General features: G+C 37.7%; 1 protein-coding gene across 1 annotated transcript in view; it reads left to right on the top strand.

Annotated features, from left to right (window-relative positions):
- Positions 1-22426, top strand: part of LOC145685676 (uncharacterized) — a 132528-nt gene that overhangs the window by 75488 nt on the left and 34614 nt on the right. The window contains exon 4 of the mRNA XM_081758077.1: positions 1686-1748. Coding sequence (XP_081614203.1) covers positions 1686-1748 — 63 coding nt within the window. The remainder of the gene's footprint in view (positions 1-1685; positions 1749-22426) is intronic.

Genomic DNA, 22426 nt, shown 5'->3' with positions numbered 1-22426 from the left:
ACCAAATCTGAAGTCAAAATGCATTTATCTTTATATGTAAACAGTTATCCACAATCGAAGTTGTGAATTTGAGTACGTTTCTTTTGTGTTGCAGGTTGTGAATCATGCCATTAACGAGAGACAAACGCATCCAGATCATCAAAATATGGGGCGGGAGGAGTGCCCGCGCAGTGGCTGCCGATTTCAGTGCGCGTCATCCACATCGAGCACCTGTATCGCATTTTGCAGTGGAACGGTTATTGACCAAATTCGAGGAAACGGGAACAGTTGTGGATAGACCCCGTAGTTGACGGCCAAGGACAGTCACGGACGAAGAAACAGCTACTGCCGTGCTGGCCTCCTTCTCGAAGTCGCCGCAGCGAAGCAAACGTCGTTTAGCAATGCAGTGCGCCGTGAGTCACAGTTCAGTGCACAGGGTGCTCCAAAGGTATAAGTGGCATCCATATAAAATGCAATTGCAGCAACATTTGTCGGAGGACGATCCCGATCGTCGCGTCGTTTTGCGAGTGGGCTATTGAGCAATTGAGGGTAACTCCGCAGTTCGATATGCAGATACTTTTTTCGGATGAAGCCCATTTTTACGTAAATGGTGAGGTCAATAGGCGAAACATGCGCTATTGGTCCCGTGACAACCCCCCATGGACAGATCCCTCGAAAATGACCGGTGCAGGGAAAACTATGGTATGGGCAGGCATATGGGGAACAAAGATCGTCGGTCCGTTTTTCATTCTAGGAACGTTAAATGCAGACCGATACCTCGCGTTGTTGCAGGAAAACATAATACCGGCTCTGAAGTCCGAGGATGGTACCTTCCCCAGGTTCTTCCAACAAGATAGTGCACCTCCCCATTATGGCATCCAGGTGCGTTAGTTCCTGGATGAACGATTCCCTGGGACGTTGATTGGTCGATGTGGATAAATGGAATGGCCTGCCCGATCACCAGACGTAACCCCCCTTGACTTCTACCCTTGGGACATGTGAAGGCTATGGTGTATGCTGTGAAAATTCGTGATGTTCGCCATCTGGAACTACGTATCATGGCTGCCTGTGAACAAATATCACCAGAAACCTTAATACGTGTCCATAGCAATTGGGAGAAGCGTCTGAACACGTGCATTGCCCAGCACGGACATGTTGGGCACATTATGTAATACGAAAGTCACACCTGCAATTGTGGATAACTGTTTACCACATAAAGATAAATGCATTTTGACTTCAGATTCGGTATTCTGCTGAAATTCTAGCCTATAGTCATGTATCACATGACCCACGTGGCGTTTGTAATAAAAAAGATAAATTCAAGATGACAGCACCAAGATGGCGGCCGTCCGCGTACCCTACGCCAGAAAGTTTCCCCTTAACCTTCAAGTTCACCTACCACATCAAATTCGCTGACAGTACATCCATTTGGATTTTAATAGGGGTGGTAAGGGACTTTTGAGACACCTGTATATATATATATATATATATATTATTAATCATACCTGAACATTCACTTTATTATACTCACTAGGTAACCGATCACTGTATGTTCTAGGAACCAACAACCGGAAATCATGTCATTTACTTTCATTATTTTCCTACTTTTTATTTGCTTTTATTTGATATTACTCCATATTTCTACTTTCAACATTTCTTATTTTTCTTCTTATTATTATTGTTATAAATCCTGTCTTTCTTTGCAGCGCCGTTCCGGCAAAAAAAGTGGTTCAAGAAGAAATTTGTCATCCTCAGACAAGAATGCAAACGTGAGTAGTCTGCTGGAGGTAACCTCTCCTTTCTCGTTCTAACTCGGACAGTTTTTCGATTTGTTTAAGGTTTGTCTCTAAAAACCACTGATTCAACTTGATTTCAGTTGGGCCGCTGGCCATGTCGTTATTAAATAACATTTGACTGCTTCAGTGCTGTATCAAATGGACACTTGTCTTCCAAAGGATTGTTTTAAAAATCAAGGAATTGGGGGAACAGCTGGTTAGTTACCCCATAATGGTACCAGCTAAAATCTTGAAATTCAATAGGGCGCCTAAATTTTGTGCTTAGCCACAAAATTATATTTGTATGTTTAAAAAATACTTTAGACTGGGAAAGATCCATTAACTTGTTATCCAATTCTAATCGTCCATTACTGCCTAATGAACGTGGTACAAACTTTATACTGGTGATAAAAATTGGTACAAAACTAGGAAAAACATTAACACTAGTCTCTGGAAAATTCGTTAATGTTGGGAAACCGTTAACGGTGGGTTCGGAAATTAAATCGTCCATTACTGGCTAATGGACGTGGCACGAAACAAGTAGAAAACTTTGACACTATTTTCGGGAGTAATTGTTGAGGTTGGTAAACGGGCGTTAACTTGTTCCCCCAATTTTAATCATCCATTACTCGATAATCGACTTGGTACAAAATTTTCTATAAAGACTACAAAATGGTAAAAAAAAAAAAAAAAAAAAAATAGTACAAAATTTTGACACTATAGCAAATTTCGTTGATATTCAAGAAAAGGCGTTCACTTGTTCACCCTTTTAAATCATCCATTACTCCTTAATGGACATGGTACAAAACTTTTAATTTGTGGTACAAAACAACTACTTGACTTCGACACTTTTTTTGGGAAAAATTCGTAAGGTAAGGATCAATCGATAAGCATATGAATTTGTCCATTACTGGCTAACGGCCGTCGTATGAAACATTGTATTGTTGAAAAAACATTGTACAAACTAATACAAAACTTTGACATTATTTTCGGGTAAATTCGTTATGGTAAGGGAACGAAGTTAACGCTGGGCCCAGACATTAAATCTTCTATTACTGGCTAATGGAGGTGGTACAAAACTTTTCATTGGTGATACAAAACGGTACAAAACTAGTACAAAACTTTGACATTATTTTCGGGAAAATTCATTATGGCGGAGGAACAAGTTAACGATAGGTCCAAACTTTAAATCGTCCATTACTGGCTAATGGACGTGGTACAACACTTTTTATTGGTGGTACAAAACGGTACAAAACTAGTACAAAACTCTGACACTATTTTCGGGAAAGTTCGTTATGGTGGGGAACAAGTTAACGCTAGGTCCAGACTTTAAATCGTCCATTACTGGCTAATGGACGTGGTACAAAACTTTTTATTGGTGGTACAAAATGGTACAAAACTAGTACAAAACTTTGGGGATGCGGCACAGGATCGACACGGCACAGGATCGACACGGCATACGACCGACAATTCAGCTCAGAAACCTGTTTCGGTCCTGTGCCGTGTCGATCCTGTGCCGTTTCGGTCCTATGCCGTGTCGATCCTGTGCCGTTTTGCTCTCACACCGCTGCTCTGAAATAATTTAACTTTTAATCATATGCCTAAAAAAATAATATTTTTATTATCTGTTTAATCTTTGCTCTTAGAAATTATAAACTCCTGTCGATTCTATGCCTGTGCAAGTTATATGCATAGAATACGTACGATCGAAACGGCATAGAGCCGACACGGCATAGGACCGAAACGGCACAGGATCGACACGGCATAGGAACGAAACGGCACAGGATCGACACGGCACAGGATCGACACGGCGCAGGACCGAAACGGCATAGGACCGAAACGGCATAGGACCGAAACGACGCACGATCATCCCCACTGCGTAGTATCTATAAAACCAAATATTTATTTCTCATAAAAGCAATCAGAGACCTGTCAATTGATTTTAAAATATAAGAATTATAAGATATTTACTATATGAATATTAATAATTGTGAGTGACAAAAGAATGATAGTGCTAAATGGACAAAATATAATTTCTTGTGTGCTTGGTCAAAAGCATTTCTATATGTATGGAATACTTATATTTATTATTATTATATTATTATTATTATTATTATTATTATTATTATTATTATTATTATTATTATTATTATTATTATTATTATTATTATTATTATTATTATTATTACGTTTTAACTCGTTTTGAAATCATGGCCTGATTCCACTAGAAAGCGAAAGCCATGAGAAATGTAAGCTAAGTAGTAATATGGAATACTTTTAATGTTGCTCACTAGAGGAAACATGCTCGCATGTCTTCTCGTCTCGATATCGAGACCACAAGAGACTTTTTTAATAAGAAGCTCAGTTGGGAAGTAATAACTGAGCCGATGGCTCGAGCCGGCTCGCTTGGGGTGAACCATCGGCTCGAGCTGGCTTGGTTGGATGAACCATCTGCTCGGTTCGGCTCATCTGGGCCGAAGGCTCTTGCTGACACGGTTCGGTGAGCTGTTGGCTCGGCTCACTTCTCGGTTCGGGTCCATAGTGAGTGAGCTGTGAGCCCAGCTGCTCAAGTTGTTTACAATTGTAAACCCGGGCCGAACAGTTTTGAAGATATTTGGCCAGTGCCCTATAATTTTAACAATGTTTGGCTCGAGCCCGAATACAAACCTAAACCCTCAACCCAAATTCACAAGCTCGTGAACAATATCCTTGACTCCTAGAATTCACGACTACCGAGGTTAGCAATCAACTAGTTTTTTAGTATTCAAACACAGACCGCGTTTCTTTCATGTTTAAACACAGTGTTGTTATAATTATAATTATAATTATTATTTATTATTATTAATAATAATAATAAAAGTTGTACTAGTAGTAGTACTAGTATCATTGATAACCTATATTGTCTATGCAAGATACTTGAAGAGAATACTCGAAACTACAAACCAGATTTGGTTCGACTCGACCCGAATTCGAGTCGAGTTGGAGGAAATTTTTCGAATCGCGTTCAAAGATGTCTGTTTTTAGTCGAATCGAGTTTCAAAGAATACTCGCTCGTACTCACTCGTGCCCATCGTAGGATGACCACATTCTAACAATCGAAAAGTAGGACACAAGTATAATAGTACTGTATATGATATCTTACTGCGTCGGCAATACGCATATCATTATTTCAATTAATGTTAACCTTAAGTTAATGAACATTTTTGTTAAGAAGAAGCACTGAACAAAATTATTAAAGGAATTAAACACAACTCCAAATGCTTTGATGAATAACAAATTGGTTTATTTTATGAACGTACAGTCAAAGTTCGTGTTGGGCTAAAAAATAATAATAATAATAATAAATTTCGAAGCGTGGTATTATTTTAAGAAATGAAAGAAAATTTAGACCGGCACAAAGGAACTTCTATTTAACTTGGTTAGCATCACTGTCATAAGTTCAATAAGAAACCTTTCCTACTTTACCGATATCTCAACAAGGCCTTCTCAGTAAAAGCGATGTATTGTAAAAAATGGTTTGTTGATTGTTCTCCATCCCTAGTTTTCTGAGGAGTGTTAAAAAACACAGCGGTTCATCATTCAGGAAAAGAGTGTGTTTGATTCAAAATATTGTGAATAAAGAATGAAACATTAAGATATTGCAAATAAATTAACTCTGGACATTTCGCAGGACATTTTAAAGAAGAAGGATATTTCTCGATTTCCTAGACATCTTCGCAACACGCAGGACAGCTCTTTGAAAAACAGTACTGTACTGCGAAAATCAGTACGTCTGGTTACCCTAGCCCATCCCTACGAGTAACGCAGTATGGCATTTTAGCCAATGTTACCTTATATGAAAATATTCATAACTTATAGCTGTCAAGTAAAAATGTGTCCTTGCATTTACATAAAGCAATTCAGAAAGGGCAATAATAATAATAATAATAATAATAATAATAATAATAATAATAATAATAATAATAATAATAATAATAATAAAAGCGATAGTAATAGTAGTACGGAAAATTGAAGTGATAACATTTGTTCACATATTCTAAGTTTCAGACCTAAAAGTAACGCGTTACTTTCGAAGTAAAGTAACAGTTACTTTTTGGGGGCAAGTAACGCGTTACATTTTAGGAAAAAGTAAAGTAACTTGTAACGCGTTACATTTTTACATGTAACTTACCCAAAACTGTCCATGGGAAAATTGCTCACTGCTCGGGCCAAGATTGTTTCTGACTGTCGACAGATGGATGCCGTTTATGGCAGACCTTTGCCTGAAGTACTGCCCAAAGTTTGTAGTCCAACGGGTTAAGATCCGGGCTGCTAGAAGGCCAATCAGTGGTAGAAATGAAGTGAGGGACGTTCCGCGCCAGCCAGTCCTAAGTTGGTTTCGCTGTGTGGCCTGGAGTGGAATCCTGTTGGAAGGTCCACCTTTCTCCAGGGAACATGGTAGCAGATAGTGGTTACACTATAGGTGTTAGCACTGTGTTCTGGTATACCTTGGCAGATGTTTTAACACCTTGTTCGCAAAAATACAGCTGGGTTGTGCTTGAGTAGCTCACTCCCCACCAAACCATCACTGAGGCAGCATGATGAATTTTATTAAGAGTAAGACAAAAATCCACCAAAGTTTACTTAATTAAGACAAAAGCTCACTAGACATTTCACGAGTGAACATTAAATACCAACGGTATACATAAAGAACGCAGTAGATTTAAAATTGAACAAAGAACATTTACTATGCAATACATTGGGTGACATTCATAAGTTCTAAACGGCACAAGTCCTAAAAATATAAGCACTAGACCTAAATTTTAGGTCCTGTGCCATTTTTGCAGAAATTACTACATAGTCATTTAGGGGTGTAGCCTGCAATTTTTTCTAGGGGAGCTTGATTTTTATATATTAAAAGCAAATCAAAAGTTTATTTTCAGATTACGAAAGCTTCAATAAGACAATAAATTTATACATATTACACATGTACATAAATACATAATATTATTGTATTTCCAGTTACTTCCTTTTTGAAACCTGGTCCTTGACAGAGCGTAAATTTAAAACCACAGCTTGTGGGAAATGTACGAATAAGTTAGTTATAAGAAATCGGAAACTGTTCATGGAAGTCCATTTGTTTGACTGTATTTATCTTCTGTACTCTTATATAAAAGAGTAAAGATGAGTGATTTTTGGGCATACTACTACAAGTAGAGTCGATAAATTTTAGTTATAAAATATAATTTTCTTATGAAAGCAGTACATAAGAAGGAATTTTTGGAAATAAGTATCGTAAAAAGGGTGGGGTAAGATTTTTTTAAAGGGTAGTGTATCTCGCAAGTTTCTAAAGCTAGTAAAATAAAACTTGGCATATAAGCTTTCCTATTAAAAAAAAACAAAAAAAAACTGAAAATTGAAAATTGAAAATTGAACACATAAAAGGGAAAGAGCAAAGGGAGCACATTTTTTTATGTTCGATTTCCCCATTACTTACTCAGAAAATATGTTATTATTTAATATTTTAACGCATTCATAATTGGCCGTATTACGTTCCCAACCCACTTCCATGTATTTAGTTTTCTCTGCATTTACTTCTAAACCCTTGTCCTGCAAGCGTTTAATAAGACCTTTGCATTTCTTTCTATTGTTCTCCCATCATTCCCTATTAAATTTACATCATCAGCGTACGCATAACCTGGTACCATTTCTTTCTTTACTATACCTAGTGCTCTCAACGGGTCGGGTCGGGTTCAAGACCGACCCGACCCGACCCGTGACTAGAATTGACTGACCCGACCCGACCCGAGTGACCCGACCAGTGATCCGATCCGATTGACCTGACCCGATAACCCGACCCGAGCTGACCCGATTGACCCGACTCTACAACTCGACCCGAATAACCCGACCCGACAACCCGACCCGAGCTGACCCTATTGACCCGACCCGATAACCCGACCCGATTGGCCTGACCCGACAACCCGACCCGAGTGACCCGACCCGAGCTGACACGATTGACCCGACCCGACAAACCGACCTGAGCTGACCCGATTGACCCCCATCCGACAACCCGACCCGAGTGACCCGACCCGAGCTGACACGATTGACCCGACCCGACAAACCGACCCGAGCTGACCCGATTGACCCCCATCCGACAACCCGACCCGAGCTGGCCCGACACGACAACCCGACTTGAGCTGACCCGACTGACCCGACACGACAACCCGACGCGAGTTGACCCGACCCGACCTGACCCATTTGAGAGCACTAACTACTCCTTACATATATGTAATAACAATAAGTAAGATGTAGTACCCAAATAGTATAACAGTTGAAGCACAATGACATTATATTTCTGTTCCCATGTTACCTGCTATTTAGTGGGGAGGAAAGCTTTTATATATAAATATTTCGATGGGGTAACTTGCAACATCTGTTGCAACATGCCTCATGCCATTGAAATAGAAATTTTTGCGGTTAAGCATTGTTATATGAACAATTGTTGTTGGTAATAAAACTAAGAGTATTATTATTATTCCATTATTATTATTACTATTATTATTATTATTATTATTATTATTATTATTATTATTATTATTATTATTATTATTATTATTATTATTATTATTATTATTATTATTATAGGACAACAGTGATGGCTTATTGCTTGCAGTGCCTAGTAGTAGTTGTTTCCTTTCATCTTCTCAGTTAGAACTTCAGACTGCAGGTCAAAGTGAGCTTCATGGATCACCTGCAAATGCATCTAAGAAGATAGTGTAGAATCCTTCAGATAATCTCCTGAACATGTATGGTTCTATCCAAAATCTGGAACTAGAAAACTGACAGCTCGGAAAAGGAAGAGATGTGCTATTCTCACAGACACTCTAGAAAAAAGTACTTTCGAAATGAAAAAGAAGCATCTAAAAGCAACCGAAAACGTAAAATCATCAGCTGAGAAGAATTTATTCTCAAGTCGTCTGTTTGGTTTCTGAAGAACCGTACGAAGAACAGGATACAGAAGAAGACTGGGTACAGTGTTTATGTTGTGAGAAGTGGTCTCATTGGTCGTGTTCCGAGAGAAATCCGTACTACATCTGTATAGATTATAGACATTGACTGCCACAGTGAAAATGAGTGAAGCGATGTTCAAGCTGTAGATTTGATAGCATTAAATTTCTGAATCAAGTCCGATTGTTGCAACTTACCCCAGATGATGTTGCAATTTAACCCATGGGTGGGGCAAGTGTCAGCAGTCGGACTTAGTTCAAAAAGTGGATGCTATCAAAACTGCCGTTCGATGTTTTGCACTTCTCTTTTTTTGGTATGTAGTTAAGGCATGTACCTTTTAGTACACTCAATATAGTTTTTATATCTATAATAATTTTCGAGTAAAACAACAGACCTGAAAATTGTTGCAACTAGCCCCATCTTCCCCTACAATCACTATTTCAAAAAAAATGTATAAAGCCAGTAAAGCAATTAACATGTAGGTCTATTTTCGAAGATAATATAGGAATTTTTCGTGCTGCTAATTATTTATTTTTAAAAAATCAGATGCTGAAACCAATCGATATAGCGCAGTTTAAGCAATTCAGTTTGTTTTATTTAAAAAGAAAACTCTCTATTTACAAATTTGATTGTTCCTATGTATTAGAGCAGTCTTCGAAAAATCAGTGCCTATTGTATTTCTAAAATATAGCTGGAGCCGCGGTGGGTCAGTGGTAGAGCGTTCACCCCTGGTGCATGGGGTCTCGGGTTCAAACTCTGCTCCCGCAAAGTGAACTTTGTGGTCGATAAACGCCGTGTGCGTGGATATTCTCGGGGTTCTCTCGTTTCCTCCCACTTTCTTCATTCCACCATTTCATTCATTTCTCATAATCACCGTCTCCTTCAGCCTAACCGGCATAACCGTGGGACGTAAAACTCTAAGATTTCATTTCATTTTCTAAAATATAGCTGTATTGATTTATTGGTATATATTTACCTTCAGTTTGTTTGAGAGAAAATTATTACAAGAACTAAAAAGTGTTTCTCTAGTAAATACGTTTTCATAGTTTAGCTATTTACGTTACTAAACAAATTTGTTTTTTTTTAATACATAAAATGGCGCCCGTATATATATAGGGTGTAACTTAATTAATATAACAAACGTCGTTAGGTGATTCCTGACACCGAAATAAAACAAAAACTATACAACAACCTGGGTGTAACACCCGAAAATTTGTCGGAAAAATGTATAAACCGCCATAACTCATGAACAAAACGTCGGATTGAAGTCGGGCAAAAGAATGTCTATTGTTTTTAGTCGTAGATTCGATTAGTGTACAGTGACGATGCAAGGATGACTTCCAAAGAAACTGGAGTATTCCTTTGAGTATTTTATCAAACGTTGAATGAAGAAATGATCAATCAAGTACAAGATTTAACATTAAAAAATAATAGTGCATCGTTCAAGTTAGAAGAACACTCAGAATTCGAAAGAAAGAGAGATACACATGTGTGATTCATCTATTTTGTCTCAGTACATAATGACGTCTCGGAAGATGATTTTAAATGGAACGAAGTCTTTAACGTATCACACTTATATCTTCTAGGCTAATGGTAACGGATGATAAATGAACGGCTTCCTGTCCAAGAGTGTGTGAAAAAGGAAAAATAACTTTGATCCAGATTAGGTTTAAAACGACTGTGCATAGGACAGTCAGGCGGCATGTAAATAAATATAACATCGAAAAATGCAAAGATCATATGTGATGAACGAGTGTACAAGGAATTCTCCACATGACCCAGGGATTCCAAATATTGTGTGAATAGATATGGGGCAAAAGTAAGCTGCATTAAACGGTTTCTTCCTCGTAATATGTAATTCCGTGGAATATGGTACTTCTGTGCACAGAAGCAACAAAAGTGGAGAAACAAGGGATGTTGTACACGTTGCATAACGATACCAAGAAGTGCGCTGGAATAGTATACTTGATTTATCCGTTAGATGAATCTTCTCCCAGGAATACTTTTGATGGCGTTTTCCCCTTCCTTCGAGTTGGCAAACCTCAACTTTTCCCTGAGCTATGAAAAACTTCATTGCTATTGTGAATATACCAAAATACTATCCTAGTGTAGACCACTTACATTTTGATTTTATCATTGCCGGAAAAATTTTCTCAAAGGAAGCTCGTTGAAAGTACATTTTAAAAAAAAGGATAGTCTTTTTTCGACATTCTAATGTACATACCTTAGAGCTGTATGGAATACCTACACGGAGGAATACCTACGGAACTATCGTCCCTTGTGTGCCAATTGCGAGTGGCTTACAGAAGGCTGTCTTGAAGTTTTATTGTGGAATGGCTTCAGTTAGCATGGCTGAGTTGTAATAAGCATCTACGCAACTTGTGAGTGATATACATAGTCAGATGCTCTACTGTTACACGTGTAATTGCTGTATAACAGGATGGGAAATGTTGTGTTCAACGGTAGAGGGTTGTGTCCAGGTATTTAAGGTCGTGTAAAAGTGTAGACGTTGGTGTTTAAGTAAAATTGATTGTGTCAACCTGTACACGCCTGCGCGATGGAAGATTACCCTGTCCACGAGCTGGCAGATATGCAACTCATTTATGGAGTAGCAAAGGGCAATAGCCCAGAAGTGAGGCGTTTATATCGTGACCGTCGCCCTCAAAAGAGAGTAACTTTCCTTGTATTTTTCCACGCCTCCATATTCGACTTCGAGAGAGGGGTCCCTTCGGTTTCTCGTACGTGAAATCGGAGGAAATAGCCCCATATGGACAGCTGAACTTGAAGACAGCGTACGTCGAATGATCAAAACCGTCTTGAAACTATCATGTGTATGGCGTAAAAACCCACATGCAACTCTAGTAAACGATCAGCAGCAGAAATTTGGTGTGGTGTGGTGGATAATTTTGTGGTAGGATCTTATTTATTATCGGTCTGCCTGTGTGGGAGTACGTATCTTTTATTTTTACGTAATTTTCTCCCAAAATTGATAGAACATGTGCCCTTGAACATAAGACAGCAGATGTGATTTCAGTATGATAGTACACCTGCACATTTTGACAGGAATATGCAGACTTACCTAAATGAAACATTCCCAGATTGGGAGAGAAAAACCTGTGTTATGACAACCTCGTTCATTCTACCTCACGCTGCTTGATTTTTTATTTCGGGGATACGTATGAAACTCCGGCCACGACAGTCGAAGAACTTGTAGCTCGATGTAATATAGCTGCGGCAATCATCTACGAAATTTCAGATGTGCTTGATCACACGCGGAAAAATTTGCTTCGCCGATGTCATCTTTGCAATGCGGTCAACGGTCGACAATATCAGACTGTGAACTGTTATTCTTCATAGCTGTCTCGTGTACACATACTGCATTGCACAAATACTGTACAAGGTACCTCTGAGTATTTCAGTTATCCTACCTTCTCCGAAACAGAATAAATCGATAATTTGAAATTGTATTTCTTTCTTTCCTTGTGCAACACGCGCAAAACCTTGAGTATCGTCGAGTTTCATTCCTTCTGTACTCGTAGTTATTATCTTCCACGAATTTACGCATTACGGGGAGGAAATCTTTTAATCTAGCTTACTTTGGCTCAAATTATATTCACATAATTTGTGGGAATCACTGTTGTTATGTGAAGAATCCCTTATACTCTAGTTCATCGTACATGATCTTTTGCCCCTGACTGTCTTATGCACAGTCGTTATAAACCTACTCTGGATCAAAGTTATTTTTTTCTCATTTTTACACACTCTTAAGTTGAACAAGAAGCCGTTGATTGATCATCCGTTACCATTGGCATAGAAGTTATAATTATGATAAGCTAAAGACTTCGTTTCATTTAAATTCTTCTTCCGAGTCCAGGAATCACCTCCAGACGTTCATTACATTAATGAAGTTACACACTATATGTATAATGATAAAAAATAATACCGATATTAGTGTCGATGAAATAGTATTTGGAGTCACTCAGACGAACAGTAACACTCCCGATGCAGTTTAAATCCATACTCAGATTCCATTGCCCTTTATGCTCAAAATGAAACTATTCTCCCCGTGCGAAGAACGGGTATTCTGTTAATAATTTATTATTAAACATCACACCATAAAATACAAATTGTATCACGTAATGTACACGTTATACTGTTACTTGCTTAATGTATAAATGGAGGATGAAGGACTATTATTGGATCAAAAGATCCAATATATTTCAGACAATAAATTTCTTGTAGGCTTTATATCTGGAGAACAACATATAGTGTACCCAAACCTAAACTATGACTGAACTCAGTATGATGTGCTTAGTGCCTGGATAAAACGAAAGCTCGATTTAGGGGCCATTCAAAAGTTCTGTTGCCCTTGATCCAAAAAATCTAATATATTTCATTCAATAAAAAAAAATCTTGTAGTCTTATATCTGAAGAACTACATATAGTGCAGCCAAACCAAAACTATCACTTAACTCAGCATGATGTGCTTATTCCGAAAGTAATACGAAACCTTGATTTAGGGATCGTCCAAACGTTTGTAGCCCCTGATCCAAAAAGTCCAATATATTTCATTCAATCAATAATTTTATTGTATGTCTTATATATGGAGAACTACATATAGTGTAACCCAACCCAAGATATTACTTAACTCAGTGTGATATGCTTATTGCGTAAAAAATATGAAAAGTCGATTTAGGGACCGTCCAAAAATTTTGTGGCCCGTTATAAAAAAAATCCAAAATATTTAATTAATCGAAATTTTTCTTGTACTCCTTATACCTGGAGAACTACATATCTGGAGAAAACTCGATTTAGAGACCGTTCGAATATTTTATGGTAACTGATCCAAAAATTAATATTAGCCAAGATCATAATACTTTGATCCATTTTTTAGATCATTCCTAAAATTCTTGTTTTTATCCAATCTTTCTTTTAAACAGTATCACTCTCTTTGTTCTCAATTTGAAATTTATCAAGCAATTATAAAGCATTGCTTATTATCCAATTTGTATTCGGTGTAGAGCTTCAATTTTCTCAAAGTTTCAAATAAGATAATAAAATATGATTTACTATCGGAATTCGTGTCAGGTATTATTATTACTTTTATTGGTGTTTTCCTTTCTTTCAATTGTTAAAACAAGAAACTACCTTGCACTGTCATAAAATATGTGCTCTTTTCCAATAGCATAATAAGTGCTCATATAATTTTGAACTTTAAAATTAAGGATTGAATCAGTACAAGAAGTACAATTTGGATAACGAATGACTTATAATTGATGTTTAGTGGCGTACTGAAGTAAAGGTATTAAGGACTTTGAAACCCCCCTTGAGCAAGGTATTATGCAAAATTAAGCACGTTTATCATATTAGCACGTTTATATATATAAACACTTGATATTATATAAACTTGTGTTCCTAAAGCCCCTGAACCCCCTAAACATTTGCGTAGAGTACTGATTGTGTTTCTCTTATTATTTTAACCGTTTTATGCTTTGAACGAAATTTGAAGTGCAGGAACCCTGTGAAGGTGACCACCTTTACTATAAAAATTTCTTTAATGGTTCTTAGTTTTTCTTCAAAACAATCAATAACGAACGAAAAATAAATGATTGAGTTTGATTTTAAATCGAAATTTGAAATACCACCAAAAAGTTGGCCCACCCAACCTTATTTTGTAAATGACTCTTAATAATTTTCAAAACAAACTATTTCCTCTTCAAACCAATCAATAAGAAAGGAAAACATGTTATTAGCTTGAGTATTGAATCGATATTTAAAAGCAGAAAAAACAGTATGAAGTTGACCACCAAATGTATCCTGGAAATAGATATATTTTACTGGTTGTTTTGAAACAAGTGATTTTTTCTTCAAAATAAGCAAACCGCCCCGAAACAAATCACCTTCATCAACATTATTTCTTAATTATATTCTTATGTTTTTCGAATCAAATTACTTTTCTTCCAAACAAGCAACAACAAATCCATATCAAACGATTGATTTTGGTCTTGAATCGAAATTTGTAAGTAAAGGAATCAGATTGAATTTGATCATATTCTAAATTTATTTTGTAAATCTCTTTCTCTATTTTTTCGAAACAAGCGATTTGCTCTTAAAAACAACCAATAAGAAACGCTTGGCTTCGGTTTTGATTCGAGACTTTAAAGTGGAGCCAATATGAAATTCCATCACCCATTTCTCTTGAAAAGACTCTTTATGTTTTTCGAAACAGACTATTCTTTTTCAAAATAATTAGTAGCATACGCATATCAAACAATTGATTTTGATTTTCAATCAAAATTTTAAGTGGAGGAACAAGGGTAAATTTTGCCATATACCAACTTTATTTTGTAAACATCTCTTTATGTTTTAAGAAAGATACGATTTTTACTATTTTTCTTCAAAAAAGTCAATAACAAACGAAAAACAAACGATTGGCTTCCGATTTCAATTCGAAATTTCAAAGGAGGCAACTTAACATAGGTGCATTGCTTCGCTTTAAAAAAAAATCCAAACGCAAATTCTAAGCCTACAGTTTTAAAATTGCAGTTACATGTACATACTTCAACTTAGTATACATAAAAAATTACAGCATTATAAAAATATCAGACAAATAATATTATTTATTCAGTATTGAAAACCTCGAATCAACTATTGGAGTTATTTAGCGTATTTTTTTTAATATCACAAAATTAAAGGTGTATTTATTACGGCATGGATATATTACGCACAATATTTTTATACAATTTGTATATATATATATATATATATATATATATATATATATAATTTTTTTTAAAAATAGACCATTTAGAATTATTTATCCTTACAATTTTTTATATCCACAAATTCAAGGTGAGGGATATGCGATATTGATATTTTCAGAAAGTGTTGACCACCCTACAGAATGTCGATCCTGTGCCGTGTCGATCCTATGCCGTTTCGGTCCTGTGCCGTGTTGATCCTGTGCCGTTTCGGTCCTATGCCGTGTCGGCCCTGTGCCGTTTCGGTCCTATGCCGTGTCGATCCTACGCCGTTTCGTTCCTATGCCGTGTCGATCCTATGCCGTGTCGATCCTACGCCGTGTCGATCCTATGCCGTGTCGATCCTACGCCGTGTCGGTCCTGTGCATGTAACCCCAAAACTTTGACATTATTTTCGAGAAAAATTGTTATGCCGGGGAAACAAGTTAACGCTGGGCCCAGACATTAAATCGTCCATTACTGGCTAATGGAGGTGGTACAACACTTTTTATTGGTGGTACAAAATGGTACAAAACTAGTACAAAACTTTGACATTATTTTCAAGAAAAATCGTTATGCCGGGGAAACAAGTTAACTTGTTCCCCCACTTTGAATCGTCCATTAATGGTTAATGGACGTCGTACAAAACTTTTTACTGGTGGTACAAAACGGTACAAAACTAGTACAAAACTTTGACACTATTTTCAGGAAAACTCGTTATGGTGGGGTAACAGGTTAACACTGGGTTCAGACATTAAATCGTCCATTACTGGCTAATGGACGTGTTACAAAACTTTTTATGGGTGGTACAAAATGGTACAAAACTAGTACAAAACTTTGACTTGTTTTCGAGAAAATTCGTTACGGTGGGGGAACAAGCTAACGCTAGGCCCAGACATTAAATCGTCCATTACTGGCTAATGGAGGTGGTACAAAACTTTTTATTGGTGGTACAAAACTAGTACAAAACTAGTACAAAACTTTGACACTATTTTCGGGAAAGTTCGCTATGGTGAGGGAACAGGCGTTAACTTGTTCCCCCACTTTGAATCGTCCATTACTGGTTAATGGACGTGGTACAAAACTTTTTATTGGTGGTACAAAATGGTACAAAACTAGTACAAAATTTTAACATTCTTTTCTGAGTAAATTATAAAAGTGAAGAAACAAGTTAACGGAGCTCTGTTGGAGCCAAACGTTATCAATGTTGATGTATATTAAGAGTAGATGGCAGGAAGAATCTGTTTATGAAGCAATGTCAAATACTCCTCACCTGTCAGATTACCGTTAGTGGAAAAAGATCAATAATGATGGTTAATATCATCTACCCAATCATTCAGTTTCTCTGGATACTGGATATATATATATAATTCATATTTCATATTAATATATATCCGGTATCCAGAGAAACTGAATGTTTGGGTAGATAAGAAACATCATTATTGATTATTTTTCCATTGACGGCAATCGGACAGGCGAGAAGTATTTGACATATATATAACAAAACAGAAACACCTGTTTGCAACAGTTATAAAATTAATTCAATGAATATAAACTAAACTAATAAAAATTAAACTTGCATGTACCGATCTGTGTTTACCTTATCACATAAATATTCCAACATCATGAGACAAACTACTGTAGAATATTCTCAAAATTATTTTCTCCCTCCAAGTTAATACAGTTAGCATTTAATAGCAAACATACGACGATTTATCAATTTCTTTAAGCATTTCGCCATGGTTCTTACAATTTTCTTGGTATAGTGTGGGAAAATATTGTTCCATGCTGTGCATAATGCTTTTTTCAAACCTTCTTTCGCCGTAACTCGTATGTCATAATCTCGTCAACACACTAACTCACCAAACCTGATGAATATAAATAACCCAAACCATTACACTTCCTCCTCAGTGTTTTAAGGTACCTCCTCAGATAGGTTGGAAGTTCTTGACATTTACTTGCCGAAAAACTATTATCATTATATCCATGCAGGTTTAATATGTATATTTGTTGGAAAACAACACATTTTCCCACCATTTTTGGCTTAACTACGAAAGCTATAGAAAATTTAATTATCTTCCAATTATTTAATTGAAAATTTAATTATTTATCAATGTGGATAACAAAGGTTTCTTTCTACCTATTCTGCCATTGTACCCTTACCGTATTAACTCCATACAACACAATACGCTTACCAGATAAAACATTACCACCTGCTACTGTTTGAATTAAGTCGTTGAATTCTACTGAATATTCGAATCGTTTCATATTAAGAGCATTCTATTCGCAAAGTAACAGTTAACAACAAATATACTTACTATTTAAAATGTTAAAATATGTAATACTTACTATTAACATATGTGGTAACTCACTTTACGATAGTTTACAAACGCAAGCAAAAGAACAGAAACGTGAAGGACACAATGAACACCCTCTTTATTACTTACCTGTTTCGATACGTTTTTCTACTAGAAATTAGTATTAAACGTAACACACACTATCTCGTAAACGAATGACGGTTGGTCAAGAATCACTTTAGATTTTCGTTTCTGTTAAGATTCTAGCTTAAATTTATGTTACACACATACCTCATTCTATTTAAAAATATTTTGTGTTATATAATGTGCGAAGTTCAAGATGGTTGACATGATGTACACGAAATCATTTAACGCAGTTTTAAAGCAATACCAACTTGTAACATTTGCTTTTCCTATGTCCACGCGTCCCTTTGTTACTGCCCTGCCATGATACTTTTTTCTATTAGATGCATGTCAAACATAGCGCAGCTTGTCTCTTAAACTGATGCCGATGTGTCAGAAATGAGTTCACATTGTCATTTGCGGTAATATTCAAGACTAAATTGAAGTGTAAAATCATATTCTTTACGTTTAAAAGAATATTGTGTGATATGCAATATGGCGGAATTCAAAATAGCTTCCACGGTGACCACACTCTAAATCAATGTAGTTTTTCTAACAATACCAATTGGAGTATTTGCTTTTCCTCCGTCCACGCATGCCGTTATTATTGTGTTGTCCCAATTATTTTGAACAACCCTGCATACAGATCCACATGTGTCTTCTCACAGCAAAATTAAACTAATGTTTTCAACAGAATATTTTTCATATTAATATGCATTTTTATACTTTGACCGAAGGGTGAAAATGGAATTTCAGAATTATGATGACAGTCATTAATATGTAAAGTCTAATCGGGCTATCTGACGAGAATACAAGCCCAGTGAGACGAGAATGCAAACAAACTTTCACGGAGAACCGACTTAAGAGATAGCAATTGTTGTAGAACAAACAACAACCACACAAAATCAGTATCACCATTCAAATTTCCTATTAGTTACTAACAATCACTGATACTCTTCCTTCTGTTGGAAAAAACACTTCAACTTACTATGGAGACACTAGCTCCCTCTTGCATCCCTCATTTCCACTTCTGCTTAGATTTCAGGCTTTTTGGCCGTGCGGCCGTTTCTACCGGCGCAATGAAGAATCCAGCTCTTTTGTCGTTGGGCTCTTTTGATTCGGGTCCTTTTGTCGCGGGGCCCTTTTGACGCGGGGTCGTTTTGACTCGGTCCTTTTTATCCTCGCCCTTTTGTCCGGGCCCTTCTGACATGGAATCCTTTGCACAACTTGATGCTCGACTGCGTGTAACTGGCTCGCTACACGCTGCATGACGAAGGTTTGTATCCATACAAATTATACAAGGTGAAGTACATACTACCTACGAACTTTTCCAAGAGCATGGATTTTTGCCAATTGTATGTGCAACAAACATATGTCAATACAGATTTTCGAGAAATAGTGTTATGAAGCGATTCACCCACGTTTACTAGAGACACCAAGTTCAACACCCACAACACTTACGTCTGGAATATAGACAATCTCCAAGCAATCCTTGTGGCCAACATCAATATAGACTCGCAGTGAATGCATGATGTGGCGTGGTAGATGGCCATTGATAGGTCCGTACATTTTGCCTACTGCTTTGAATGATGAGTATAATCGAGCGTTTCTACAGGATATTTTACCTGGACTGTTGGAAAACATACCACTTGCAGACAGACTTTGTATCTGGTATCAACACAACATCGCCGCCGCGCATTTCAACCAGGTAACCTGGGTCGTACTCAACGATATTTTCGGCGATTACTGGATTGGTAGGGGTGAATTTCGTTCTTGGCCACCTCACTCCCCCGACCTCACCAATTGGATTTTTTTTCTGTGAGGACAAATGAAAAAGGTTCGTGTATGACATCCGTATGGAAAGTGCTAAGTATCTCGTTGCTCGTATCACTATCACTATTTTGACAATTAATGACATGCCACATTGATTTGAGCCTGCCAGACACGTAGCCAAGGAAGGGGGGCTCCGGAGGGTCCGGACTCCCCCCTTTGAGACCAGAAATGAAAAAAAAATTAAGGAAGGATAAAACAAAATGAAATGACAAAAAGAAGAATCAGCGCTAAAAATTAAAAAGAAAACTACAGAAAGCTTTTGCTTACTCTTTCTTATAAGGAGATTTGTATTTCTTGCAATATGGTGGCGAGGTAAGCGAGGTATTCTGGAAGAGTCAGGGAATTTGAAATTACAAGAAAAGTTATGGAATTCTCAGAATTCCTGCTACTATTTAGGGAAATTTCAAACTTTCGAAAGCATAAGTGCCGTTGTGTAACAGCGTGGACATTTTTAATCATAACTTTTCGTCATCGCATCCTTGCAGTATCAAACGTTATTTCATGGACAATTTTCTGTTGGTCCTTTAACCTGTCATTTGGAACCGACAGTAGTTGACGGAATAATAAAAACAAAAAAAAATGTTGAAAGGAAGTTCTGTTGGCATTTGATTCAACAGAGAAAGGAACGCATATATGTTAAAACTAGTTGAATATACACATGCTTCGCACAGGGGCTGTATTTGGAAATCAACGCCTGTGGGAATATCACCATTGATCTCAGCGACCGCGAAAACTATGGATTTGATACTAATATCGGTCATTTTGGGCTATTTTTTACATGTCTCGGTATCCATTCCCCGCTGACTCCCGGCTCGCATACTTGCAAGTCATCGCTAATGGAAGTGTCCCCATTGATTTCAGCGACCGCGAAAACAATGTATTAGACACTAATATCGGTCATTTTGGATTACTTTTATATGTCTTGGTATCTCACCCTCCTCCGGTGACCCCCGGCCCGGAGCCGAATAGCGTGAATTTGGAAGTTAATGCGACTGGAGTTACACCATTAATTTCAGCGACCGCGAAAATATGAATTCGACACTAATAACTAAAGTGGTAGCGCGTTGGCTTCGCATTCGGGAGGTCGTGACTTCGAATCCCGCTGGCTACCATCCTGACTGAGGTTTTCCAGGGTTTCCTTCAGTCCTACCAGTCAAATGTTGGGATGGCACCTACTAAACAGGCCCTGGCCGATACCTTCCCAAATCCTTTCCATTATTAATGTTGTTGGATATTCAATGTAAAATGGCCTCTGAGCTGTATCTGGTGATTGTTAAATAAGTAAATAAATTCGGTCATTTTCTACTACTTTTACATGTCCCAGTAAACGCACCTCTGAGACCCCCTGGTGCGAATTTCAACAAAAATGTTTAACTCTGGTCTGGAGCCTGAACAAAGGTATTCGTGACTAAAATTTGGTAACTCTCGGTCAATTTGTCTGGTTCCCAAGCCGGTTCCAGAAAACGCCCCCCTGAGACCCCACTGTTTCGAAATTTAAAATAAAACGCTTCGTCTTGATCTGGGGCCTGGGCCAAGGAACCCGTGACCAAAATTTGGTAACTGTCGGTCCACTCGCCTGCTCCCCCGGCCGCACACAGACAGACAGACAGACAAACATACAAACAAGCTCTTTATTTCATTTATATTAGAAGATAGTTTACAAGACAGTATTCAGTATGTACTTTTTATAATAATTGAGGTCATAACGAAAGGAAAATTGTTATATTTGAATAAACAGGAGAAGGACATAAATATTGTAAAATCTTTTTCAATACTTTTTTTATTATTTTGCTGACAGTATTTGATGTCACGGACCCCCCCCCTTCACGAAATCCTGGCTACGTGCCTGAGCTTACCAGACAATCTGTGCTTCTCCGATGTCAGCGTTGTATAGAAGTCAATGACGGTCATTTTCAACAACATCTCTGAGTATCACAGTGTTTGTACGCCTTTCGCTCAACTGCATAGTGTCTTTTCCTGCATGGTATTCGTATTTCGGATCCTGGACCTTGCTGTTAATTGATTTTTATGTACGTCGGTTGTACGCTTCTCAGAGGCATTGCTTCCAGATCTTCTATGCCTGAGAAAGTTACTCGATATGGTCTTGAATTTACCTTTTTTATTACAAACGCTACGTGGGTCATGTGATACATGACCATTGGCTAAACTTTCACCAGAAAACCAAATCTGAAGTCAAAATGCATTTATCTTTATGTGTAAACAGTTATCCACAATCGAAGTTGTGAATTTGAGTACGTTTCTTTTGTGTTGCAGGTTGTGAATCATGCCATTAACGAGAGACAAACGCATCCAGATCATCAAAATATGGGGCGGGAGGAGTGCCCGCGCAGTGGCTGCCGATTTCAGTGCGCGTCATCCACATCGAGCACCTGTATCGCATTTTGCAGTGGAACGGTTATTGACCAAATTCGAGGAAACGGGAACAGTTGTGGATAGACCCCGTAGTTTACGGCCAAGGACAGTCACGGACGAAGAAACAGCTACTGCCGTGCTGGCCTCCTTCTCGAAGTCGCCGCAGCGAAGCAAACGTCGTTTAGCAATGCAGTGTGCCGTGAGTCACAGTTCAGTGCACAGGGTGCTCCAAAGGTATAAGTGGCATCCATATAAAATGCAATTGCAGCAACATTTGTCGGAGGACGATCCCGATCGTCGCGTCGTTTTGCGAGTGGGC

Source organism: Thermobia domestica, chromosome 1, assembly GCF_964235325.1.
Source record: "Thermobia domestica chromosome 1, izTheDome1.hap1.1, whole genome shotgun sequence".
Lineage (NCBI taxonomy): Eukaryota > Metazoa > Arthropoda > Insecta > Zygentoma > Lepismatidae > Thermobia > Thermobia domestica.
Note: the sequence above shows the minus strand (reverse complement) of the source record. Positions and strands in the feature narration are given on the sequence as shown.